The following is a 21,393-nucleotide window of genomic DNA, read 5'->3' on the forward strand; positions in this document are numbered from 1 at the left end:
TCTTGTGACCCTGTTAACTATTTGCAGCAAAACGTTTGATATTTCTGTGATCACGCCCCAATATCTTAGCAATCCAAGAGTGCTCTGTCCCTCTAAGAGTTTTTTTTTTTTGTAATTTTGTACTTTTCAATCACTTAAATCTCTCAATTTCTTTTGGCCAATTTTGCCTGAGGAAAAGAAGCTGCCTAATAATTATTAACACCTTGATATAGGGTGTTGATCTACTTAAATATCTGGAAGTTATAGTGCCTGGTCTGTTTTTATTTTTATTTTCTTATAACAATCTTCATGCTGAATTTGTTGATTTTACTTGTCTAATTTGTAAAATTCAACCAAAAGACTGGAATCACTATACTGTTTATACATGTGGAAATAATTTATGACTGGTTTTAGTGGCGTTTTCACCTCAAATAAATTAAGAGAACATCACTGATTGAGGTTGCCTTTGATATTAGAATCTGATCTAAAGCATTTTAGGGTGACGCTTTACATTATTCTGCAAAGCTTTCACATTAAGGGAAAAACGCTGAATTAACTCAATGCTACTTTCATTAGTGTCGCTTAGTTCCTACTGTCAGTGAACGCAACATACTCCACCTCCTGACGTGTTTACGTGGTGGGCGCCTCTGCAAAACGGTGCGGTGACTTTGAGTAACATTCAGGTGGCGTGTATCTCTTAAACCTTTAATATTAAACATATTGAACTGCCATTCTGCCAGTAATTATTACTAAAGTGAAAAAGGGTTGAAAATATTCCAAACAGGTAGGTTTATTTATGCTCCTATTAACAGCTCATGGCGGGTTAGCTTCGCATTGTTTAGCTAGCATAAGTTAATGCTGGGCTTTTCTGTGAGATTTATAAACGTGATTTGAAATCAATGATTTACCAGCTGCAAGTTTAAGATAGAAACCATCCCATAAAGGTTTATTAATAGTTGATAAGCGGTTTGCTAACAGATGCAGGCAATGTTTGGATCAATACGGATGCATCTAAATGTGCAATAAAATATGTGAAGTGACTGTTGTAACCATTATATTGGGATTTTAAAAGAAGTAGACCTTTAAGGCGAAGTAGAAGGTAAAGGTTTCGTGGTGCATTTATACCCCGACACTCCGCTACCTCTTCATAAAATTTTATGCAACTCCATATTCTATCTAATTAGAATATGGAGTTTACCTGTGCTCAATTTAATCTCAAATATAAAACCTGCTGCTTTGCAAAGGCCTCAAAGGTTTGTTGCAGAATATTGGGGAACAAACAGCGTCAACACAACAGACGGGGATTAAATTGTGGAGAACTTTTAAGGCGAAGCAACCGTGGAAATAGTTAAATTACTTGACAATACTGGAAGAAAACCCCATAAAGGCTTTGAATAACTTGAGACTGCCTTACTGCAAGACGGTAAAACCATGCAAAAGTTTGTATCAATGCATGTCCATGCATTGATCAGGTTTTGTTAGATTTGAAAACTGATGTTCTGTGCTTTTTGTCCAAACTGCTTGAGTTATTTTGCAAAGAGGAGTGGCTCTAAATATGCAAGGCTGATACATTCTCAGAATGACAGAGGGGTGCTGGGAGTGAATGTAAATCCATGCCACACTTTTGATGTAAAAAAACAAAAACAAATTCTGACTTTGCAATCAGGCTCTACTTTGAGTTGGATTGCAACATAAAATCTCAGTGGAATAAATTGACGGTTGTGGTTATAATGTGACAAAGTTCATGGGATGTAAATACTTTTGCACACAGACTGCTTTTACCACAATGCAAAGTTTGCAAACAATGTTATGGTCTGTCTGTGTGAGACTTGTGTGTGCCACCGGTAAAGATAAGTGACCTTTTTCTTCAGATTAGTCCCTTAAATCATCAACATCTCATAAGGACACTGTTTAATTTTTTCTTATTGTATCCTGGTGTGTTTTGTGTTGGATTTGACCTGCAGACACGTTGACGGTCATTTTCTCATTCATTGTTGTAACCTTGATAGAAATGACTTCCCAAATCCGACAAAACTTCCATCAGGACTGCGAGGCTGCAATCAACAGACAGATCAACTTGGAGCTGTATGCCTCCTATGTTTATCTCTCAATGGTGAGAAACACTTAAAAGCCACTTTTGTTCTGTATTATTTTAGAGTTACAGTAAGTGGAAAATATGTTGCTACTTTATTACCCTGTTTTCTCTTTTCTTTAAGGCGTACTACTTTGACAGGGATGATAAATCCCTAGAAAATTTTGCTAAATTCTTCAATGCCCAGTCGAAAGAGGAGCGTGAGCATGCAGAGAAGCTGATGAGTCTGCAGAACAAGCGTGGAGGCAGAATATTCCTGCAGGACATCAAGGTATGCACAGATACTTTTACTAATTAGTGGAAATAAATTATTCTTGTCAGCAGTTGGGTCATTTTTAGAATGTAAAAACCTAATTTCACAACCAGTGGTTCACGTTTGTGTGTTGAAACCAGTCCTCTTGAACACGTACAAGTTTGAGTCATCATGAATTATTTGTGTGTTAGAAACCCGATAGAGACGAGTGGGGGAGCGGCCTGGAGGCCTTGGAGTGTGCTTTGCAGCTAGAGAAGAGTGTAAACCAATCCCTGCTGGACCTGCAGAAAATGGCAGCGGAACACAATGATCCTCATGTGAGAAACAGCCAAGCAGAACAAGCTTTCAGATCTCTTTGTGTTCTGGCATTTTTCCAATACAACGTCTTTTGTCTTCCTATACAGATGTGTGACTTTGTAGAAACACATTTCCTGGATGAGCAGGTGAAATCCATCAAACAGCTGGCAGACTGGATCTCAAACCTGCGTCGCATGGGCGCTCCTCAGAATGGGATGGCCGAGTACCTCTTTGACAAACACACCATGGGGGAGGAAACCAGTTAAACTGAGTAGCAAATCATCGTCCATCTTCACCTCTGGGGAAGAACTGTGTCAAAATTTCTCAAAATATCATGTCATGTGGCATTATAGCTATTTATGCATCAACCTTTTGTGGCAATATTTAGATAAATATGCGTTTGGAGTTTAGATCATGCCAAAGTAACATTTATCAGTGGTTGTATGATGGAAAGAAAGTTCACCTTCACACCTGGATTAAGACCACCCTACGTTCTCAAGAATTTACAAAACCATTCAAATCATAGAAAACCTCATTGTAGTGAGGAGGCAATGAGTGGCTCTAAATAGCAGTCGTAGTACTGCGTTGTTAGTACTACGACTCCAGAAAAAAATTAAGAGACCACTTAAAATGATCAGTTTCTCTGATTTTAGGTACATGTTTGAGTGAAATTAACATTGTACTTTTATTTCATGAACTTCTGACATGTCTCTGAAATTCCAACCAAAAGTTTTGCATTTGCAGAAAATGAGAAATTGTCAAAATCATGAAAAAGGTGTAGCGCTTCCAGACCTAAAATAATGCAAAGAAAACAAGTTTATATTCATTTAGAAACAACAATACTAATGTTTTAACTCGGGAAGAGTTCAGGAATCAATATTTGGTGGAATAACCAGGAGGTTTTCAATGGGGCTCAGTGCAGTGGGCTCTTCATTTTTTCCAGAGCTGGAGTTGTTCTTGCTGCATTGTTGGCTATCCGACTGAATGGTGTTGCCACAGGTATTACCGCTACTCTAGGGTTTTCCCTCATAATCTGTAGATTTTACCGATAATGGTAGGCAGTTTCTGGTCCTAAATGATCAGTTTCAATCTTAATGTAGAGGAACAAACTTTATTTTCATCAGCTTTCTGACAGCACAAGAGAATGAACTTGAAGGATTTTCTGTGCTGAACTCAGTGGACCAGTGTAATTATTTTTATCTGAGATACTTGGCAAGTGAAGGATCCACACAGAAGCTCCCCAAGATGGACTTTTTGATAATCACTGAGTTTATTTTTAGAGTTGTGCTGTCTTTATTGTAAAATTACTTCAGAAAGCCTTCTCATCCTTCTCACCGCCCTCCATATCTAAATACAATACCACTAGACATCAATGCAAATTCATTCCATTCATTCTCGACATGAACTTTCAACAATCTCCTTGTTTATATCTGAGGTATGTTTGCCTCTAAAACACTAGGATTTATATTCTATAAGAACCATACATAAAAAAATCTTCTGCACAAGCGTCATGCGGATTTCTGTTTTTTGGGAGCAGCAATGCTGCTTCCAGGCTCTTTCCTGTAGAATTTGTAAATACTGTGCTACCACCAGGATGTCTGGAGAAACATTGCTAAACTGCGTCATGCATTATACGGACCGCTGACTGTTGAGGATGTGGTGCGGTCTCAGACCAGTGTGAAGGAGAACTTGCTGAAAGATATGCATATTTTCCAACTGTAAAATAGTTTCACTTGTAGCCGATGACGGATTGGTTTCTTTCATTAGCATTAAAGCCATAACCTGCACTTAGAATTGAATTACAGTCTTAGAAACAAAGCCATAAATTTGTATTCACTATAGACAGTGAAAATAGTAAGTATTTTATTTTTTTCTAAATTGATCTTTTCATTATTTAAAGTGACGGATACCCATGAATCTGAGTAGCTTTTACATCATATATTTTCCAAACTTTGTTCTTTATTGAAAAATATTGTTTTGTTGGTATAATTTCCTCATTTTTGGTCAGTTTCTTTACAACTTTTAAAGTTTGAGTACAGCATCCTGTAGTTACTTTACAGCATTGAATATTCTTGTTGTACGTACAAAAAAGCTTGTCTTATGAAAATAAAGCAATAATATTCAAATAATTTATGGGGTTTATTTTTATTTAAATAAACAATGATAAAAGTAGCACAGCATGTTATTTAATATATAATTTAATAGCATACAGATTAGCACAAAGCTAAGAAGAGGGCTATAAACAGTTAAGCTTGGGTTTCAGTAGAAGTGTACAAGTTTGAAATTTCTTACTGGCTCAGTGTCAGTTCACTTAAGGGGATTTTTGCATAAGAAGTAGGTCAATTCTGAGCTAATTCAGGAAATAGGCTTTAACACAAAGTCCTTAATTTGTAGATGTGGGTTTGACAAAGTCCAGCAATGTGTCATACATATTGATTTCATATTAGAGATGTAATAAGCTACTTTAATGTTCAGCATGACTGGGTGCTGGCCTTAAAACGTCTCTTGGCATCAACAAACTAATTCAAGTCACAAAGAGCTAATTCCTTTTTTACCATAATGTTTCTTGTTACATCACTGATTGAACATAGTTCCAGAATCAAATATATAAAAGGCTTCAAATTAGTTAGTTTTTTCCTCAGTCCTGCTCCCTTTCTCTTCCTTATTCATCCCACCATCCACCAGAACTCCCAGCAGATCCCCCTCAGTCAATGAGATTCCCGAATCATTGGCTGAGTTTTGCTGATTCGCTTCTTGTGAAGGCGCAGATGTAGAAACTGTGTTCATGTTGGTACTCGACCCAGCGCTTCCGCTCCCATTGCTCATCCTCGGATTTGAGGTGAAGTTTCCATGGTTGCTAAAACCACTGTGGCTTGTTCCATTGCAAAGACTTCCTGTTGTGGCAGCGCTGTTGGTGCTTGTTGCATTAATGCTGCCGGAGCTACTGTTGGGATTACAGGGATTTGGTGCCGCTGTGTGAGAGGGGGGAGTGAATGAGAACACTCTTTCACCTCCACCTCCCGTTGCCCGAGCACTCAGGGGTCCTGGCTGGCTGTCAGCAGCTGGGAGGGTTTCTAAAGTGAGGCGAGGGGGCGGCGGGCGTCGGGACAGTAGGCCATGTCCTGGTCTGAGTTTAGATATGGGGCAGAGTTCCGGTGCTGGGTCGGGGAAGGAGAACGCCGGTCCACTCTGCGACTCTCCCTCCCCGCACAACCAGGGAAATGCAGAAGATGGAGGTGGTGGGAGATGGTTGGGTGTGTCCGGAGCCAGTAACTGGGAGCCCACAGTCTGAGGGGCCATGGAGCTGCAGCTGCGTTCCCAATCGTTTTGGGTCCGCCGGGGATGCCGAGGGCGAGGCACTGCCGGGGGCACGCAGTGAATTGGTGTTTGGGGGCAGCTGTAAAATCCTGGCCTTTCATACATGGGAACAGTGGAGAAGGCGTAGTCCGGATCCCGGTCCTGGTTCAAAGGGTAGCGGGCTTGAGTAGGGGTCGATGGTGCTTCTGGGTGCAAGTAAAGAGGGAAGCGGTTCAGTGGAGCTCCAGGGCGGCGGCGCAGCAGAGGAACCCGGGACGAGCGAGGAAAGTTTGGGGACTGGACGCCCAAAAGACGGCCTAACCCTCCAAGTAGTGGAGTGGTATAGTTGGCTTCTTCATGTTCTTTGATTTGTTCCAAGTTGGACTGGAACTCCATCTCCTCCTTAGGAACACTAGAGGACATCAAGTGCATAATTACCCAGCTGTAATGAATCCTTTGATTGTTTTCCAGGTAACAAACACATTAGTTTACCTGATATCTAGAGCCGAACCCATGAAGGAGGGCTTACGGTGTTCAGCACTGGCAGGAGTGTAAGGAGGTTGGGGCTCCGACTCATTCCAGTACATGTCCCTCTCAACCAGTGGCAAGCTGTCGTACATCTCATCCACAGACAAAAGAGACACCTGGGACACAACGAAAACCTCCACAAGTCAAACACCCTAACAGCAGCTGTCCTTTAGATTTAAAACACAGCTGGGAAATAGTTTGCACCTGCAGGTTCCGATCAACTAGCCAGTTTGTTTCAAAGTCATCATCGTCTTCACCAAAAGGGTTTATGAGTTGCTCAGCCACCTGAGACCATCAAAACAAAAGATCATGTTATTGAAAGCTGAAAGTCAGAAGTGATAATAAGCTTTAGCTTTGCCTCACCTTCAGCCAGCCAACATAGAAAAAAAACTGCAGCAGGGTAAAAACCGGCAGGTAGAAATCCACATCATGTCCCGAATATCCCTGAGCAGGATCCAGGAACTGTCGGCCGATCAGACAAGCCAGAAAGAAGCTGTAGACCGCAACTGTTGCCACCTAATTGAAAGGCATCAGTCATTTGCTTAACTGCTACACCTGTTATTGAGATTCCCGTTGTAGAAAATAAATCCCACCAACCTGAGTGTAGACGAGAGGCAGGCTAATCCAGTCATAACCATACAACTTCATACACTTTGCCCTCAGGCTGTTCAGCTCCTGAATGGAAAATAAAACAAAATCGGTCCAGTTAAAATGAAGGATGTTTATAAGTTACTTCACGTCTAGCCAACAGGCTGATGACCTACAGTGAGAATGGCTGTGAGGGCCACATCATTGTTGATGCGACCCTCAGTCCGGGCTCTCAAAGCCAAGTTGACGAACCATGTGCAGGGCACCCAGAACTTGTTATGGGGTGAAGGTAGATCCTCCAGGTGCCTCAGTTCCTCTGAGGTCATCAAACCTGAAAGGAAGAAACATATCATGAAGGTGTGTGACTGTGTTCTTTTATGGTATAAAGGCGCGTTGGATGGTTTTCATTTGTAAGCTATTGGATTTCACTGCCATGCCGTACCTGCCTGCACCAAATGCTCAGTGGTTGGAAACCTCTTGTAGACGGCAGTGCTGACAGAGCGGTAGATCAGAACTCCTGAGAGGTTGACGTAGCGCATCAGTGTTCTTCGGGTCAGCCTGGCAGTGTCATCGGTCCCACGGACATGGCCTCCTACTAGTGCTGCCAAACGGTCTGGCCAGGGTATGTTCTCAAACTGACCCCACCAACGGGAAACAACCAGAGTCACATAGAAACCTGTTAAAAAATTTTATTAATTAACATCAGATAAGAATCACAGTTTCAAAGGGCTGTATTATGCAAAATTCACATTTTGCATTTTTTTTTGCACTTCCATTTGGATCTCTGTTACTTCTAAAAACAGACCTAGTATGTAAAAAAAACTCAGCCACTTTTTGGCAATAAGTTAATGTTTTTTGGTGTCTGGAACAAGAGCCGTTTTACAATTTTCCCAAATGTAATGTCTCTGCCCCTCACCTGTTCAAGGAAGCACAACAGTTCACCTTTAAAACCATCAAAACTCACCCAACACAAACGACACAGGGATGAGTTCTGCATAGCGATCACAATATATCGACAGCTTCTCAAACAGCCTCTTCTGCTCACTGCTTAGGAGAAACCTGGTGGAAAAAAAAATAAGTTCATTCATAAGCAGTGAGGGTCTGACCAGTTACCCCAACATGTGTGTTTTTGGACTGTGGAGAGAATCCACCCATGCCAGCTCCACATAGAAAGTCCTTAACTAGGATTTGAACCCATGACCTTTTTTGATGTGAACAGTCCTGCAGAATATCTTTTCAAATTTAATTTCAGTTTCTTGTCAGTGGTTCTCAGTTTGTGTGCTGAAACTCTCATAAGGGGCTTACTGCTTCTGTCAAACATACTTTTCCTTTGAAGAGATTTACACAAGTAGCAACATAGGAAGTGGTCGCAAACAAGCTTTTTTCTCTCTCTACATAATCCTCCTATTTTGTCAGGAATGTTTTTAGAAATGTAAGCCAAAACGTCTCTTACATCTGAAACTTTACCTAATATTGACTGTTGTCTAAGCTCTATGCTTAATAATAAAACTATTAACTGCCCTCAATTGTTCAGAACAATGTCTGAACCAGCTTATTAAATGACTGACTATTGAGACTTAGGAAAGATATTCACTCGATTTACGTTCAGGCCGGTTCAAGGCCTCTTAGTCCTTAAACCTGCAGGGACTGTTCACCCAGAGGCGCTTCAAAATATCCTTGACTGATGTTTTTTTCCGTAACCCTGAAATGTTTTGCTAAAAGACCAGTGTTGACTGAATGCCTGTAAATATGTGTCAAAGTACGATCCTGTGGATCTGCATTTACCCCTTCACAGACTTATTTGCTTTTCTTTTCTCATATGTACATTTCTACATTTCAAACAAATTTTTAAGTCAAAGATAAGGTGAGTAAAAGCAAAAAACAAACTATTTTAAAGAGATGATTTTATTTCCCACATTACCCTTTACTCAATCTGACTGACTATTCTTTTATGTTATGGAGGAAATTTGGCCCACTCTTCCGTGGAACATTTTTCATGTCACTTCTTCTTAGACTGTACAAATTTGAAACAACTTATAAGTTGATTCTAAATATTTTTGTGTCCAACTAAAAATAAACTTGTATTTTTATTTGATGATTACATATTAGAACAGAAATACAGTATATACACATACACAGAAATATATTTTAAGATAGCACATCTACATTAAGAGAAATAAAAAAAGCTCAACCTGTTTCTAAAATGGATTAAAAAAACAAACTGCTGCTGTCAGTGTGAGAGGAAACGCCTGATTTTCTTACATATTTAATAATAATTATTATGCAGAATCCATCAGATTGCAGTAACATGTACTTGTTCCTTGTCTTTCTCATACATATTCAATAACCAAGCATCATACGTCATTATTAGAGCTTTTATCTGCATTCATACAGAATCCTACTACCTTCTTTTCTAAACGAAGGTTTTAAATAATTAACCGACTCCAGTGATTACCTGTAAACCACGCTGAAGAAGTAATAGAGCACAGTGAAGATGATGAGCTCTCTGTACAGCAGTTTGTAGATGCTGCCTTTCCATCGCAGCAGCAGGTGAAAAAAGGTCCCCAAACCTGCATCAGCAACTCTCCGAGAGTATGTCACTGTCATTGCTGTCTTTCACTGCTTCTTCTAGACCAATCTGCAGGCAGGATGTGGTCTAACATGAGAGAACCCGATGGACGGAGCGTCTTTGTTTTTTTTTTGGGCTTCGCTTGAGTTCAGCTTCAGTGTTTGAACTGGAACTCACAAGCCCAACCTGGCAACAAATCTACAAAAACGAACAGACACTTTTATTATTCTAAAGATTTACCTGCATTATGAGCCAATACATTGCTCTAATACAAAACACATTTTATTTAGTCAATCTATCATTAAATAAGTGATTTTATTTCATGTTTTTTCAAATCAATCTGCTAAAACACACCACAAAGTTGCCTTTTAAAGTTCACCTTTCAAAGTTTTACTACTTAACGCTCAGAACCGACTGATGCACTCACCAGTATGAAAATGAAAACACCTGGCCATCCTACTTGTTGTTGCTCGAGACGTGGGACGGCAGAGCCCAGGGACAATGTTGTAAACGGCAAAGAAGGAAAGGAAAATGTAAGCAAGGCTCTCCCACACCTCCGGTCACTTGATGTGTTAATCTGTCTGTGCAACAAAGCTGCATTGTGAGGCCAGATCCTGCTAATCTGAGCAAATCTGAGCACCACACTGCTGCCACAAATAGACATGAATGCCGAGTGCTATGATCTGACACTGAGGAGCATATCTTTCATGTTGTTAATTCATACACACACATATAAATTTGACTATACTAAAGAAAATACTGATAATAATTTGTTTGACTGAAGCGGCTTTGAGCCTTCAGGTGAAAACTAAGTTCGGCCCCCTCAGCTGGAAGAAATGTGTACAGCTGAGTTGTTACTGGTCAGCAGAGGTTAGCGATTAACCCTTCCTGCCAAACCAGGAGACTCAGATCAGGGCGAAGTACTGCGAGTTTGGTGAGTTAAACTCACAGGATTAACTAAGCAGAAAAGTGCTGTTTTACAGAATTTTGTGCTCTGGCAACAAGAAATCATGCTGGTGAGTATTTACTTTGTATCTTTAAGTTATAAAACTATTTCAAACATGCAGATTTAGAGTGTTTTACAAGTGTTATCTGAAAGAAAATGTATTCCTTTAGCATAACTCGTGAAGAAAAAAAAGTGTTTCACCTTGTGTGGATTTTAAGGTATTGTTTTTGACTTTCTTCTCTGTCAAGTGCTAAAAAATCCCACAGACATCAGGTACATCCAGCTGAGTTTCAACAATTTGCCGAAGTAAGTCTTCACAAAGGAAAACTTGCTGCTTCTCACTTGGACTGCTTGGGAAAGAGAGAGAACCACATGGATGCGTTCGAGGGAATTCACAGCGTCCGTATTTCCTCATCTCCGCCGACTTCAGCCTCATCCACCCCAGGGTATGAAGTCCTGAAGGCAGGCCGGTCGGGAATAGCAGTCTACTCCTCTCCAGTTTTCTTTGGGACATCTGCAGTCAAACACCAGTCCAGCAGGGTCACTGCGGAGGAACGCTGTGTTGTTGGACAGTAAGTGTCACTTTCCGAGCAAACCGTGGCAAAAAATCTGCAGAAGGGAACTTTTTTTTATTTGCTTAAATGCCAAAATTGAAAGTCTATACTAACATGGCAGTGACAGTATTTGATAAGGGCGGTGTGGCTTTCTGCCCAGGGCGGCACATCACATGGAGGGCAAAAAATAAATAAATAAACAAAGATTATTCAAGTTTCTGTTGGTTATTTGGATGTTCAGTTAGTGGAAATAAAAAATGCCACTAGGTTGTGTAAGCACTGTAAAGACATCCTGCTGTACAGCAAGAGAGGTATGCTTTCACATAGCAGGTGGTGGGCGGTGTGCTCTGCTTAAAAATCTATTGTTGTGTTTGTTCCACAACAGAGCGAGACTGTGCCGCGTCAAAGTGAGTGACGTGTAGAGAGCTATGCACTGTTGAACATTTTAAACCAAAATGACGTCACGCCTCAAATCAGAAACAACTTTGCTCAGGGAAGAATCAGCCTCAGCCTCAATATCTCTTGCTTTTTTTTTAGCACAATGAAAAAACGTGGGAATCTAAGTTTTTGAAATAAAATGTGATTTTAAAGTGGGATAGGCAGTGAGTGCTGTATGAGGCTATGTCTTTCTGGTTATATGTTAATATTTCTGATAATTAGACATTGAAGTAGATTTTATTTCCACTGAATGCTGTTGTGTTGGGCCCCAGAAGGAGATGCTTGCCCAGGGTCCCAACTATATGGTTCCCTCCATTTATTACAAAACAAATGGAGTTAGGATTGATCAAGCGTCTTTGAGCCGGTTTATGGCTCTGTAATCCTTGCATGGCACTTTTTTTCTTTATGTTTGTGGTTTTCACCTTGATATTAAAGTTTAGCATTAAACAATAAATATCCTGAACTTGAAATGTGCTTTAAAACTGCGCCTAAAGTGCAGTTTTGTACTGTGACAGTGTCTGTGCCTGCTGGGATGAGTCTGACGGGAAACTGGGAGTGGAGGTGCCGTCATGTGACCAGAGAGGAGGGCAGGAGAAGAGGAGAAAGTTGTTTTCTGTCTAAGGAAATTATTATTATTTTACAGGACCTGCTGAACGGTACACTAGGAACGTATTCAAGGCCAACCTGCTGTACCGTTTTTCTTTGCCTTTTTTTGTTTTTGTGTCCTGCTCCTTCACTGCTGCTGCTTGTTCTTCTTCTTCTTCTTCTTGTCGACGTCAGCGTCCGCATTCCTCCGCTGTGATTTAAAACGGCTGGGATTAGTTTCAGCGAAACTAGCCACCCTTAGCTCACTTTGTTCCGCCGTTTATTTGTCTAACAACGAGAAGCGTGGGGGGAAAAGGAGGAAAAGGGGAGGCTGACACGCGTGAGGACATCAGTGGGGTTTGTCTGCTGTCCTGGACTCTGACAGGGTAAGGCTGCCTGGGTATTAAAGATTAAAGAATCGGGACTGACGGCTAACTAGCTCAGACTGCTTCAAAACCTTATTGATCCATTCTTTGACTCAAACTTGGAATTTAAATATTACTAGAACACGACATTCAAAGGCTGCGAATGCAAAATCAAAGTTTTCCAAACTATGGTTCGGGGTTCTTTTTTGGTCCGAGGCTGGGGGAAAGGACGCCAGATATTAAAGTTAGAACATGTCAGAAAATTCAATGGGTTATATGTCAATCCAGGCTGTTTCATCTAAAGAACACTTAAGAAATGCTGAAAAGAAGTCCAGATACTCAAATGATATATGCATGATGCAATCATGTGTTCAGGTTAAACATTAAGACGGTTACCGTGCTGTAAACGCTGAAGTTGCTCCAGGTCAGTTCACATTGCCACCAAATGAGATTCACTTTGTTGCTCTCACACCTCTAAGGAAATCATGGTGTTGGTGTATTTTTTTTCCCCCACACAAATGACAATTGAAAAATCCCCAAATCCCATTTAATTTAATTCAGTTATTTTTATAGGGACTTTGTACATAAACATCAATTGTAACAAACAAACGGCTATTTTTCATTGCAGTCCACTGCATGGAAAAATTGTGCATTATCTGAAAACTTCATATTACCCTTTATTCTCAATTTACTTTTGCTCTAAATCCCTATTTAGGCCAGTTGATTCTAATTAAACGTGATAGATTGTAAGCCCAGACCAAAACACTGTAACAATGAGTGATATTTATTGAAGTCATGAAAGGCAATTTTCTTATTAAACTCAGAATTACAATCATTCTAGGAGTAGATTACAGTTATCTCAGTGATATCACAACAAAAATAATGTTGCTGGTTCTGATGCAGAAAAACGCTGAAAACTCCAGAACCTTGATCATCCCAGTATGCATGCACTATTCAGAAGGAATGAGGGGGGAGGGGGAGAAGGAGATAAATTATATTTTATATATGCATACCTTCTCATTGTGAACATTTGAAACTGCAGCCTGGGATACAAAATCCCCTTTTTTCCTTTTCTGTTTTTGTTTTTGAGGGCACAACAGCTGAAGCATAATCAATGGTCTGAAAATGACTTTTAAGTTTTTGATTGTTAAAGCTGGAACAAAGAGTTCCTATTGAAGATGCAAACTCACAGATGGTGTGAAATGTGCTCTGACTGAGTTTTATTTACTGTCACAAGAAGCTGGTAGCCAAATGACAGAAATAAAACTGTAGAACATTCAAAATTCATGTAAATATAAACCGCGTTTTTCATTCTAGGGTATGAGTATTTAAACATATCGGTTCAGTTATGTAATCACAATGTAAAACATGTGCAACTCTCTCATTTTGTCTCGGATATGCACAAATGTCCTAAAATATATAACTTTTAATGGAGACTAGGTGGCCCAATATAACCTTTTAAAGCTTTTCTATAATCTCCCTACCATTTTCATCATTGTGCTTGGTGGTGAGATGAACCAGATTTCTGATCTAGCCTTATTTGTCACTATTCCAATTGCTTTAATCTTTTTAATTAACACTTTGATAGTTGAATCCACAGAAGTTTCTGTTCCTGTCCCAATCTTCTGATCATTACATATCTGTTCAAACTGTTCAGTTTCAAAAAGTGTAAAGCACTAGAACAAGTCAAACCTTTTCAGCTTGATAAAGTCGGGATTTATCACACTGTGCAATGGACGATATCAGGCTGTACAAACTGTTACTGGAGCAGAATCGCGTCATAAAAGACCCATTAGTCCAACAATGAAAGGAAAACGAGTTATGGGTGTTAACGATCTTATTATTAGCACTGACTCTGAGAAGAGTGAGATGAGGACAAGGAGCAATAATCGGACGTCTGTCACAAGAGCACTCACACTCCAAGATTGTATTGTAGGTTGTTTAAGGTCAGGAGAATACTGTCGCACTGAATGGAGACATATTAAAGGAAAACGTTGAAATTTTCTGAAAAAATTTCCTCCAATCAGAACCTTGAAGAAGGTTGTGTTTTTGTGTATCTCGTATTTTAAAAACTGAGAGAACTGCGCCTCTGTATCACGTCATTGTTATTTCTCAGGGAAACAGGAAGTCATGGCTTTCTAATTAAATACGCCAATCAGTTTAAAGCATACATATAAAAACTTCAGCTCTGTTTATTTTTTATGAACTCCGAGGAGTAATTGTGGCAATAATTTTGTTTAAATAATCCCCGTCTAAATAAATGTGCTCAACGTTCAGTGTGAGAATATGCCACTGCAACAAAAATAGAATTTATATTACAGCTTTTTACACATCTTTATACCAGACATCCCAGCAACTGTTGTATATTATCCGTTGACGTAAGTAGGTTAGTAAGGGAAAACGTGTTCCTCTTTTTGAGCAGTTAAGGTTTCTACAAATTATTGAACTCCATGGCTGTAGATATAAGAACACCAGGGCTAGTTTTCTGTATTTCAAATAATTTAATGACGCCAAATGTTTGGAGGTGGTAAATAAAAATCTTTCTGAAACGGCATAACGCAATCTCTTTCTGCACAAGTACTCAACACAACATATGTTTTCTATTCCCCTTTTACGTTGGTATTTTTCTGAAGAGTTTATGATGTTGTGTTTTTTGCAGGTTGGTAGATCTGGATCCAGAGCCGGTGACCGTAGTGGAGGGAGGAAGCCGGGATGGGCCCGTCTCAGGCAGGCCGCACGGCGATCTCTGCCGGCTCCGCAGCTCCTCACTGGAGATTAAAGAAAAAGAAATCAGAGAGAAGGGGTCAGAGATCCTCCGGGAACAGCTGGACGCAGCAAAGAGGGTATCGTAACCTAGTGTTTGCACGCGTGGGCATACCAAATATAGTCCAAAATGGGTGGGAAGGAAAAGCTGACCATGCAGATGTTCTTCGCAGTAAAATGTGTTTCTGTCGTTTGCCTCTTCGCATCTCAGGAACTGAAACTAAAAGACAAGGAGTGCGAACGTCTGTCGCAAGTCAGGAATCAGCTGGAGCAGGAGCTGGAGGAGCTGACTGCCAGTCTGTTTGAGGTCAGCAGCGTTCGCCGCTTTCTGCTGACTGGACTTTAACACTGCTAGCTGCTGACTGGGAGCTGCGTTGTTTCAGTTATGGAATGAGTGCAGACGCTGGCGTTTCAAACTGCATACATTTATTTCCTCAGTATTTCTCAGGAGAAAAAAAAAAAGGGTCATCAGCAAAAAAAAAAATTTAAATGCTGGAAAAATATAGAAACGCATTGACTTGTTTTATTCATGTGGTGACTTTATTTCGACAGGAAGCCCATAAGATGGTGCGTGAAGCTAACGTGAAACAAGCAGGGGCAGAGAAACAGCTGAAGGAGGCTCAAGGAAAGGTGTGCCAAGTTATTGTTATAAGTTATAAATGAGGCCTTTTGTCCACTTTACTCTCCCATTTCACACAGTTAGTGAACATTTATGTCTGGATTTTGTTTCCCAGATTGACGTTTTGCAAGCGGAGGTGACTGCGCTCAAAACTCTGGTGTTGACGTCCACCCCTTCCTCGCCGAACCGGCAGCTGCATCCCCAGCTGCAGTCGTCGGGCTCCAGGGGTTCCCACAGGCGCGGCGCGGGCCACATCCGCACCAGCAGCGTCGGCGCAGCCTTCCAGACCTCTTCTGGAAAACCGGAACCTTCTACTGTTTCCATTCAGTCTGTGGCCACAGAGGAGCGAGAGGTAAGTGGGAGAAACTTGTTTTATTTTTTCCCCAGAACTTGCGCATTCCTTTTTTCCTCTAGCTTCATCTCCTTTTCAGTCAACTCCGTCGCGTAGAGCTGAGTTCTTTTCTAGTCTTCCTTCTGCAGCCACTAACCTCTCCCTGACCTGTTCTTCCTCTCTGCCGCTGGTTTTTTCTTCCTTTCTCAGCCTGCTGTTCCTGCTCTCCTCTCTCTGATTCTCTGTCTGCTGCCAGGCCAGCCAATCAGTGTAAATGCTGGCCAGGACCAGGGAGAGGGCATAGGAACTGATAGCAAACAGGTAACCTGCTCGTAAGACATTCATTCGCTGTACTGTAGTGCACATGTGTTAAACTCAAGGCCCGGTCCGCCACAGCGCTTTATGTGGCCCTTTAGATTTGAAAAATTATGTTTTCAATCAAATCAATGCAGTTTTTATCTGTTTAATGTCTAATTATATCAATCGGTCCCTCTGGTATTTTGAGAACTATAGTGGAAATTCACACAAAATAAGCAAATCCTCGCACATACGTAATTGGGAGTTTACTGCAGATTTTATTCAAAAATTGTCAAAAATGTTCTTACTTGTACTAAACAGCTGCCTCCACTTTAATTGATGTCAGATTATAGTCCAAGATCTACACGAGTAATAAAAAGTCACATTTACTCTCATAAATAAGTGCAAATATTTCCAAATTAGTACCAGAAACACTTTGATTTTTATTGCAAAAAAATCACAAAAAAGTATCACGAAATCCTGGATGGACTGAAAAGATGTTCAGTATTATTACTTAACTTTAAGAATTCATTGATATTTTAACAGTTTGTGAATAGGTTTTATCAACACATTCTGGCACAACCGGCCCTTTAAGAGCATTCATGATCCTGATTTGGCCCAAACCGAAAATGAGTTTGACACCGCTGCTGCAGTGTGTCATGTGTTTGCGAGTGTAATTTTTCTAGTTCCAGGTTTTTAAATGCATCATTAAAAGTTTAAGCCTTAAGTATCACAAAGAGAACACATGGGAAACATATTTTGCTATTAAATCTAAAAATTGTCCTCAGAACCTTTTAATAATGGCTGGCTGAACATCCTACAGTTACGTTACCATAGCAGTATCACCTGTTTTTTGTTTTTTTTGTCAACGAAAGCTTAATACGAGTATCATGGAGATCTGTGACATCAACGATTAAAAACGAGACGCAGATATTAGATAAAAGGAACAGATGTAATGTTAGTCGTGTGGAAAGCAATTTGGAAAAGTAGCTACTGAGGCTGAGTGCTGCTGAGCAGAGATGAAGGTCATGTGATTCCAGTGAAGGATCTCATGATTAAAGAGGAGACACGCTTCTGGACTGACGTAAAAAAAACAATTCCTCCACACTGCTTCACACTTTCAGGAGCTTATGGTGAGAGAACATCCTCCTGAAATAAATGCAAAGCCAGATTCTTAATTTAATGTAGAATCTTTATTCGATTTTTAGTTTTTGAAACAACGTCAATTCTGTTCCATAAATAACTTTCCTTACAAACATACAGAGGTCTACAAGGGCATTTCATTCTGAATTAATATATTATGGATGGTCAAAAGGGACTAAAGTAAACAAATGCATCATTAAAACATTGATTAAATACACCATAGAACAAGTAAGTGTTTTAATTAAATGTTTAAATTAAGTATTTAATAAACAATTTATAAAGTGTTATTAAATTGTTCAATTCAAACATAATTGGTTCCTTTAAGCTGTTACTGTTATGTAACTGAGGACTACCAGAACCTTGAGTCCTTCCAAGACTTTGCCATTATTTTTGTGATCTTTTTTTATTTATTTATTTTTTTTGCTATCAAAATCACAGATTTTGTGATGCTACTCTAGAAATATTTGCAAGGAATTTTTTTTATATTTTTTCCCCTCTCTAAGCCCCTTCAAAATATAGGGAAAGAAAAGAGATGAAAAAATGAGAAAACAGATTGGACGCAAACATTTTTTATTTTTTAGAGACCTGAAATAACTAAAAGTTAACATCACGTCATACATACTGCCACCTACAGGTGGGAGTTAGCACTGACTTAAACCCAAAGTTTTGTGTGGAAAATTTGTAATAAATTCACAATTATGCATTAGCACAAAATAGTGTTTTTTTTTATCTTGCCACACAAATATATTCTTTTAAACATAAAATGATTAATTTTTTCATGTAAACCTTTTCTATCTCATTCTAACTTGCCAATTAAAGGAGCTAATGTACATTGTCGCTTCATGACTCAGGTAGTCGGTTCACTGACTGTGTTTGCGATTGTTTGGTTCCTCTCTGCAGATGGACTCGGTTCTGTTTGCAGAGTTTTTGTTGTGGAGGGAACATCCGAGCCTGGACCGATCCTCCGCCTTCCTGAGCCGAGTTTACCGCGAAGACATCGGGCCGTGTCTCTCCTTCACAAGATCAGAGGTCAGAGCCTCGCTGCCTCCCTTACAGAAGCCAAACGTTGCTCCTCTCATGAATATGTGGATATTTGACTGGCTGTTTTCCACAGCTGTCCCAGCTGGTCCAGAGAGCAGTGGAAAACAACTCCCTGACCATCGAACCTGTGGCCATGTCGGCTTTACCGGTGGTGAAAGCATCGGCTTTAGAGTGTGGAGGTCCTAAGTGAGTTTGCTTGTTTGTAGCGATTGCCGTTCTGTCCTGTCCTCTGTTTCACTACCTGGTGGTTAAATCATTATCACTGTTTTTGGTTTGGTCTCATTCACTGATGATTTCTGACCCTGTAGCTGTAAGTTTTGCACTCTGTTATCGGTGAGCGGTTGAATCCTTGGGCACACTAATAGTCACTGTCTCATCTATAATCTTTGTCTTTTCCAGTGGATTTAGGGCTTCAGTAGAGACGTAAGTCCTCTCAGGAATCAGTCAAACTTTATAATTTGCACTAACTTGTGTTTTTGTCTCCTCGTCCAGATTTAAGTGTTAAAAATCCAATCTTTAAACTCTGCATGCCTTTGCAGTCTACGACCATTTCCTTATCTTTCTGTGACTAACTCTGTGTTAGTGTTTATCTTTTCGTGAATGTCTTTTAAAATAACTCATCTCTGTTCAGAAGAAGTACTTGTACTGTTTTAACTTTTTCACATTTTGTCATTTCACAATCAGACTTGATTGTATTTTATTGGGATTGTATGCGACACACTGGCACAAAGCAAAAGTGAAGACAAAGGATACATCTTTTGGTTCCTTTTTTCCTAAATCTGAAAAGCATGGCTTGGATTTGTGTTCAATCCCTTTTATGCTGATACCCTTAAATACAATTGAATTATGTTATATTAAATACAGCTGTTGAGTTAAGAAATAAGAGGTTTGTTCAAGAACATTATTGAACAAACAGTAGACCATCAATATGTGGCCATTTTTATAGCAGATTTAGGTTGTAAAACAATATCCCGAGCGTTAAACACCTTATTCAGGCCAAGATGACCATGGAAACTCTGCAGAGTAAGTACATGTGTAAATTTAACAGGACATCAGCTGTATGCACCACAAACCTGGCCTTTGTGGAACAGTGGCGAGTAGAGAAACACTGTTGAAACGGCTTAAGAAGTTTCATCTAATGTTTGCCACGCAGGTGTATAAATCACCCCAGAAATTGTGGAAACTGTCTTTTTATTTTCTACCACCTCACAATTATGCTCCACTTTGTTTTGGCCGTCTCGTAAAATCCCAACAATTCTTCAATTTGTGGTTTCAAAGTGACAAAATGGTCAAAAAGTGCAGAGCTTTGACGCTCTATTAAATACTGACTGTCGACACTGTCGAAATGTCTTAGCTGATTTGTCTGCTTGTAGAAAATGCGCTTTGAGCGGCTTGTCACGAGTCTGCCAGCATCGCATCAAGCTGGGAGACAAGGGGAGCTACTATTACATCTCTCCATCAAGCCGAGCTCGGGTAACCGCTGAGAGTTATTCTCAAAACTCAATTAGAAATCGTTGCGTTGGTGCCGTGGAGAGCTGCAGAGTTTAAATACTTGTTATCTTTCCAGATCACTGCTGTGTGTAATTTTTTCACGTATATCCGGTACATCCTGCAGGGCTTAGTGAGACAAAATGGTAAGTTAACACATACGCATCCGTTTTGGAGCTTTGTCTTGCTAACTTTGATCTCGACTGATGGCGTATTTTTCCGTCACCTTTCAGCGGAGCAGATATTCTGGGAGGTGATGCGACTTCGCAGAGAGATGACCGTCGCTAAGCTGGGTTTCTACCTGACGGACCAGGGCTAAATGACTTCCCAGCCAGACTGAGTCCTGATTAGAGAAGTCTGATTTCAGTTTGCGACCAGATTGTACATCGTTAGTGAAGGGAAGCAGGAAATGTGCTACGTTTTGGGAATGTGATGAGAAAATCAAACCACCTGCTGGATTACGACCTGAAAATGATTATGGGGTTATAGCGGCGGTATGCCCCCTATTGTCGCCACTTATGGGCTCCATTAGGAAATGAGAAGGATATTATCTTCTAAAGAAATGTCCTGCAGAACTTCTTATTGGAGCTCAACAGATGTATTGTTACAGAGTGACCCAACAGACCAGAACCACTCCACGGAGTTTGTCTCTTACTTGAAAAACTCAGCGACATTTGTTTCTCACAGAAATGCAAAGCTCAACTCCTGCCTGCATTCAGGTGACATACAACTCGACACGTCTTCCTACGTCTTCGCAGTCTCTGGTGTGTGCATGCACTTCCTGCTCTGCATGATAACATCATAAACTAGTCACCTTCAGCCTCTTGCAGCTCCATGTGATTCCTTCATTTAATCGGACGTGTTCTCATTAATCACACCTTCACTCTCAGCAGGCACAGCTTTTACATTGTACAGAAGATAAGAGCTTTATTGCAGTTAATTACAATGCTTCAAATGTACATTTGCACTCTTCAATGAACAGTACTATAAACAAGCCATAAATTACATAGCCATATTGGATCATGATTTACCTCTGAGTGTAAATTTGTTATAGTAGCCCACTTTTGTTTTGAACAAAACATGAAGGATTTATTGTGCAATATTTGCTTCTTAGCCAAATTATTGTTTTTTTTTAAAGTCAATGTAATGATGAGTAATAAACATAAAGCACTGTTGCTTAAATGTGTGTTAATGACAGAGTTGTTTGTTTCACTCGGAGC

General features: G+C 40.1%; 3 protein-coding genes across 7 annotated transcripts; 2 read left to right on the forward strand and 1 right to left on the reverse strand.

Annotated features, from left to right (window-relative positions):
• The first annotated feature begins 583 nt into the window (after nt 1-583).
• Nucleotides 584-3,354, forward strand: fth1b (ferritin, heavy polypeptide 1b). Of its 2 annotated transcripts, none has more exons than XM_007556918.2 (5): nt 584-763; nt 1,989-2,092; nt 2,196-2,342; nt 2,516-2,641; nt 2,729-3,354. In XM_007556918.2, the coding sequence occupies exons 2-5, from the start codon at nt 1,991-1,993 to the stop codon at nt 2,885-2,887; spliced, it is 534 nt and encodes a 177-aa protein (XP_007556980.1). In that variant the 5' UTR covers nt 584-763; nt 1,989-1,990; the 3' UTR covers nt 2,888-3,354. The 2 variants fall into 2 exon arrangements, with proteins under 2 accessions (XP_007556980.1, XP_007556981.1); XM_007556919.2 differs by lacking the exon at nt 584-763 and adding an exon at nt 1,196-1,402.
• Nucleotides 3,355-3,527: 173 nt separating this feature from the next.
• Nucleotides 3,528-10,422, reverse strand: best1 (bestrophin 1). The gene is made up of 10 exons (XM_007556922.2): nt 10,031-10,422; nt 9,490-9,801; nt 7,999-8,093; nt 7,477-7,710; nt 7,211-7,365; nt 7,044-7,121; nt 6,810-6,962; nt 6,651-6,731; nt 6,411-6,562; nt 3,528-6,330 (listed from the first exon to the last, which is right to left on the reverse strand). Exons 2-10 carry the CDS (start codon nt 9,639-9,641, stop codon nt 5,244-5,246), a joined length of 2,187 nt encoding a protein of 728 aa, XP_007556984.1. The 5' UTR covers nt 9,642-9,801; nt 10,031-10,422; the 3' UTR covers nt 3,528-5,243.
• A 104-nt stretch (nt 10,423-10,526) lies between these two features.
• On the forward strand, nt 10,527-21,359 carry rab3il1 (RAB3A interacting protein (rabin3)-like 1). Of its 4 annotated transcripts, XM_016673759.1 has the most exons (13): nt 10,527-10,619; nt 10,798-11,121; nt 15,151-15,334; nt 15,466-15,561; nt 15,807-15,884; nt 15,989-16,225; nt 16,415-16,525; nt 18,545-18,673; nt 18,759-18,871; nt 19,085-19,108; nt 20,059-20,158; nt 20,253-20,319; nt 20,407-21,359. In XM_016673759.1, exons 2-13 carry the CDS (start codon nt 10,922-10,924, stop codon nt 20,490-20,492), a joined length of 1,425 nt encoding a protein of 474 aa, XP_016529245.1. In that variant the 5' UTR covers nt 10,527-10,619; nt 10,798-10,921; the 3' UTR covers nt 20,493-21,359. The 4 variants fall into 4 exon arrangements, with proteins under 4 accessions (XP_016529245.1, XP_016529246.1, XP_007556985.1 ...); XM_016673760.1 differs by lacking the exon at nt 19,085-19,108; XM_007556923.2 differs by lacking the exon at nt 16,415-16,525.
• The last annotated feature ends 34 nt before the right edge of the window (nt 21,360-21,393 follow it).

This window comes from Poecilia formosa, unplaced genomic scaffold, assembly GCF_000485575.1.
Source record: "Poecilia formosa unplaced genomic scaffold, Poecilia_formosa-5.1.2 Scaffold81, whole genome shotgun sequence".
Taxonomy (NCBI): domain Eukaryota; kingdom Metazoa; phylum Chordata; class Actinopteri; order Cyprinodontiformes; family Poeciliidae; genus Poecilia; species Poecilia formosa.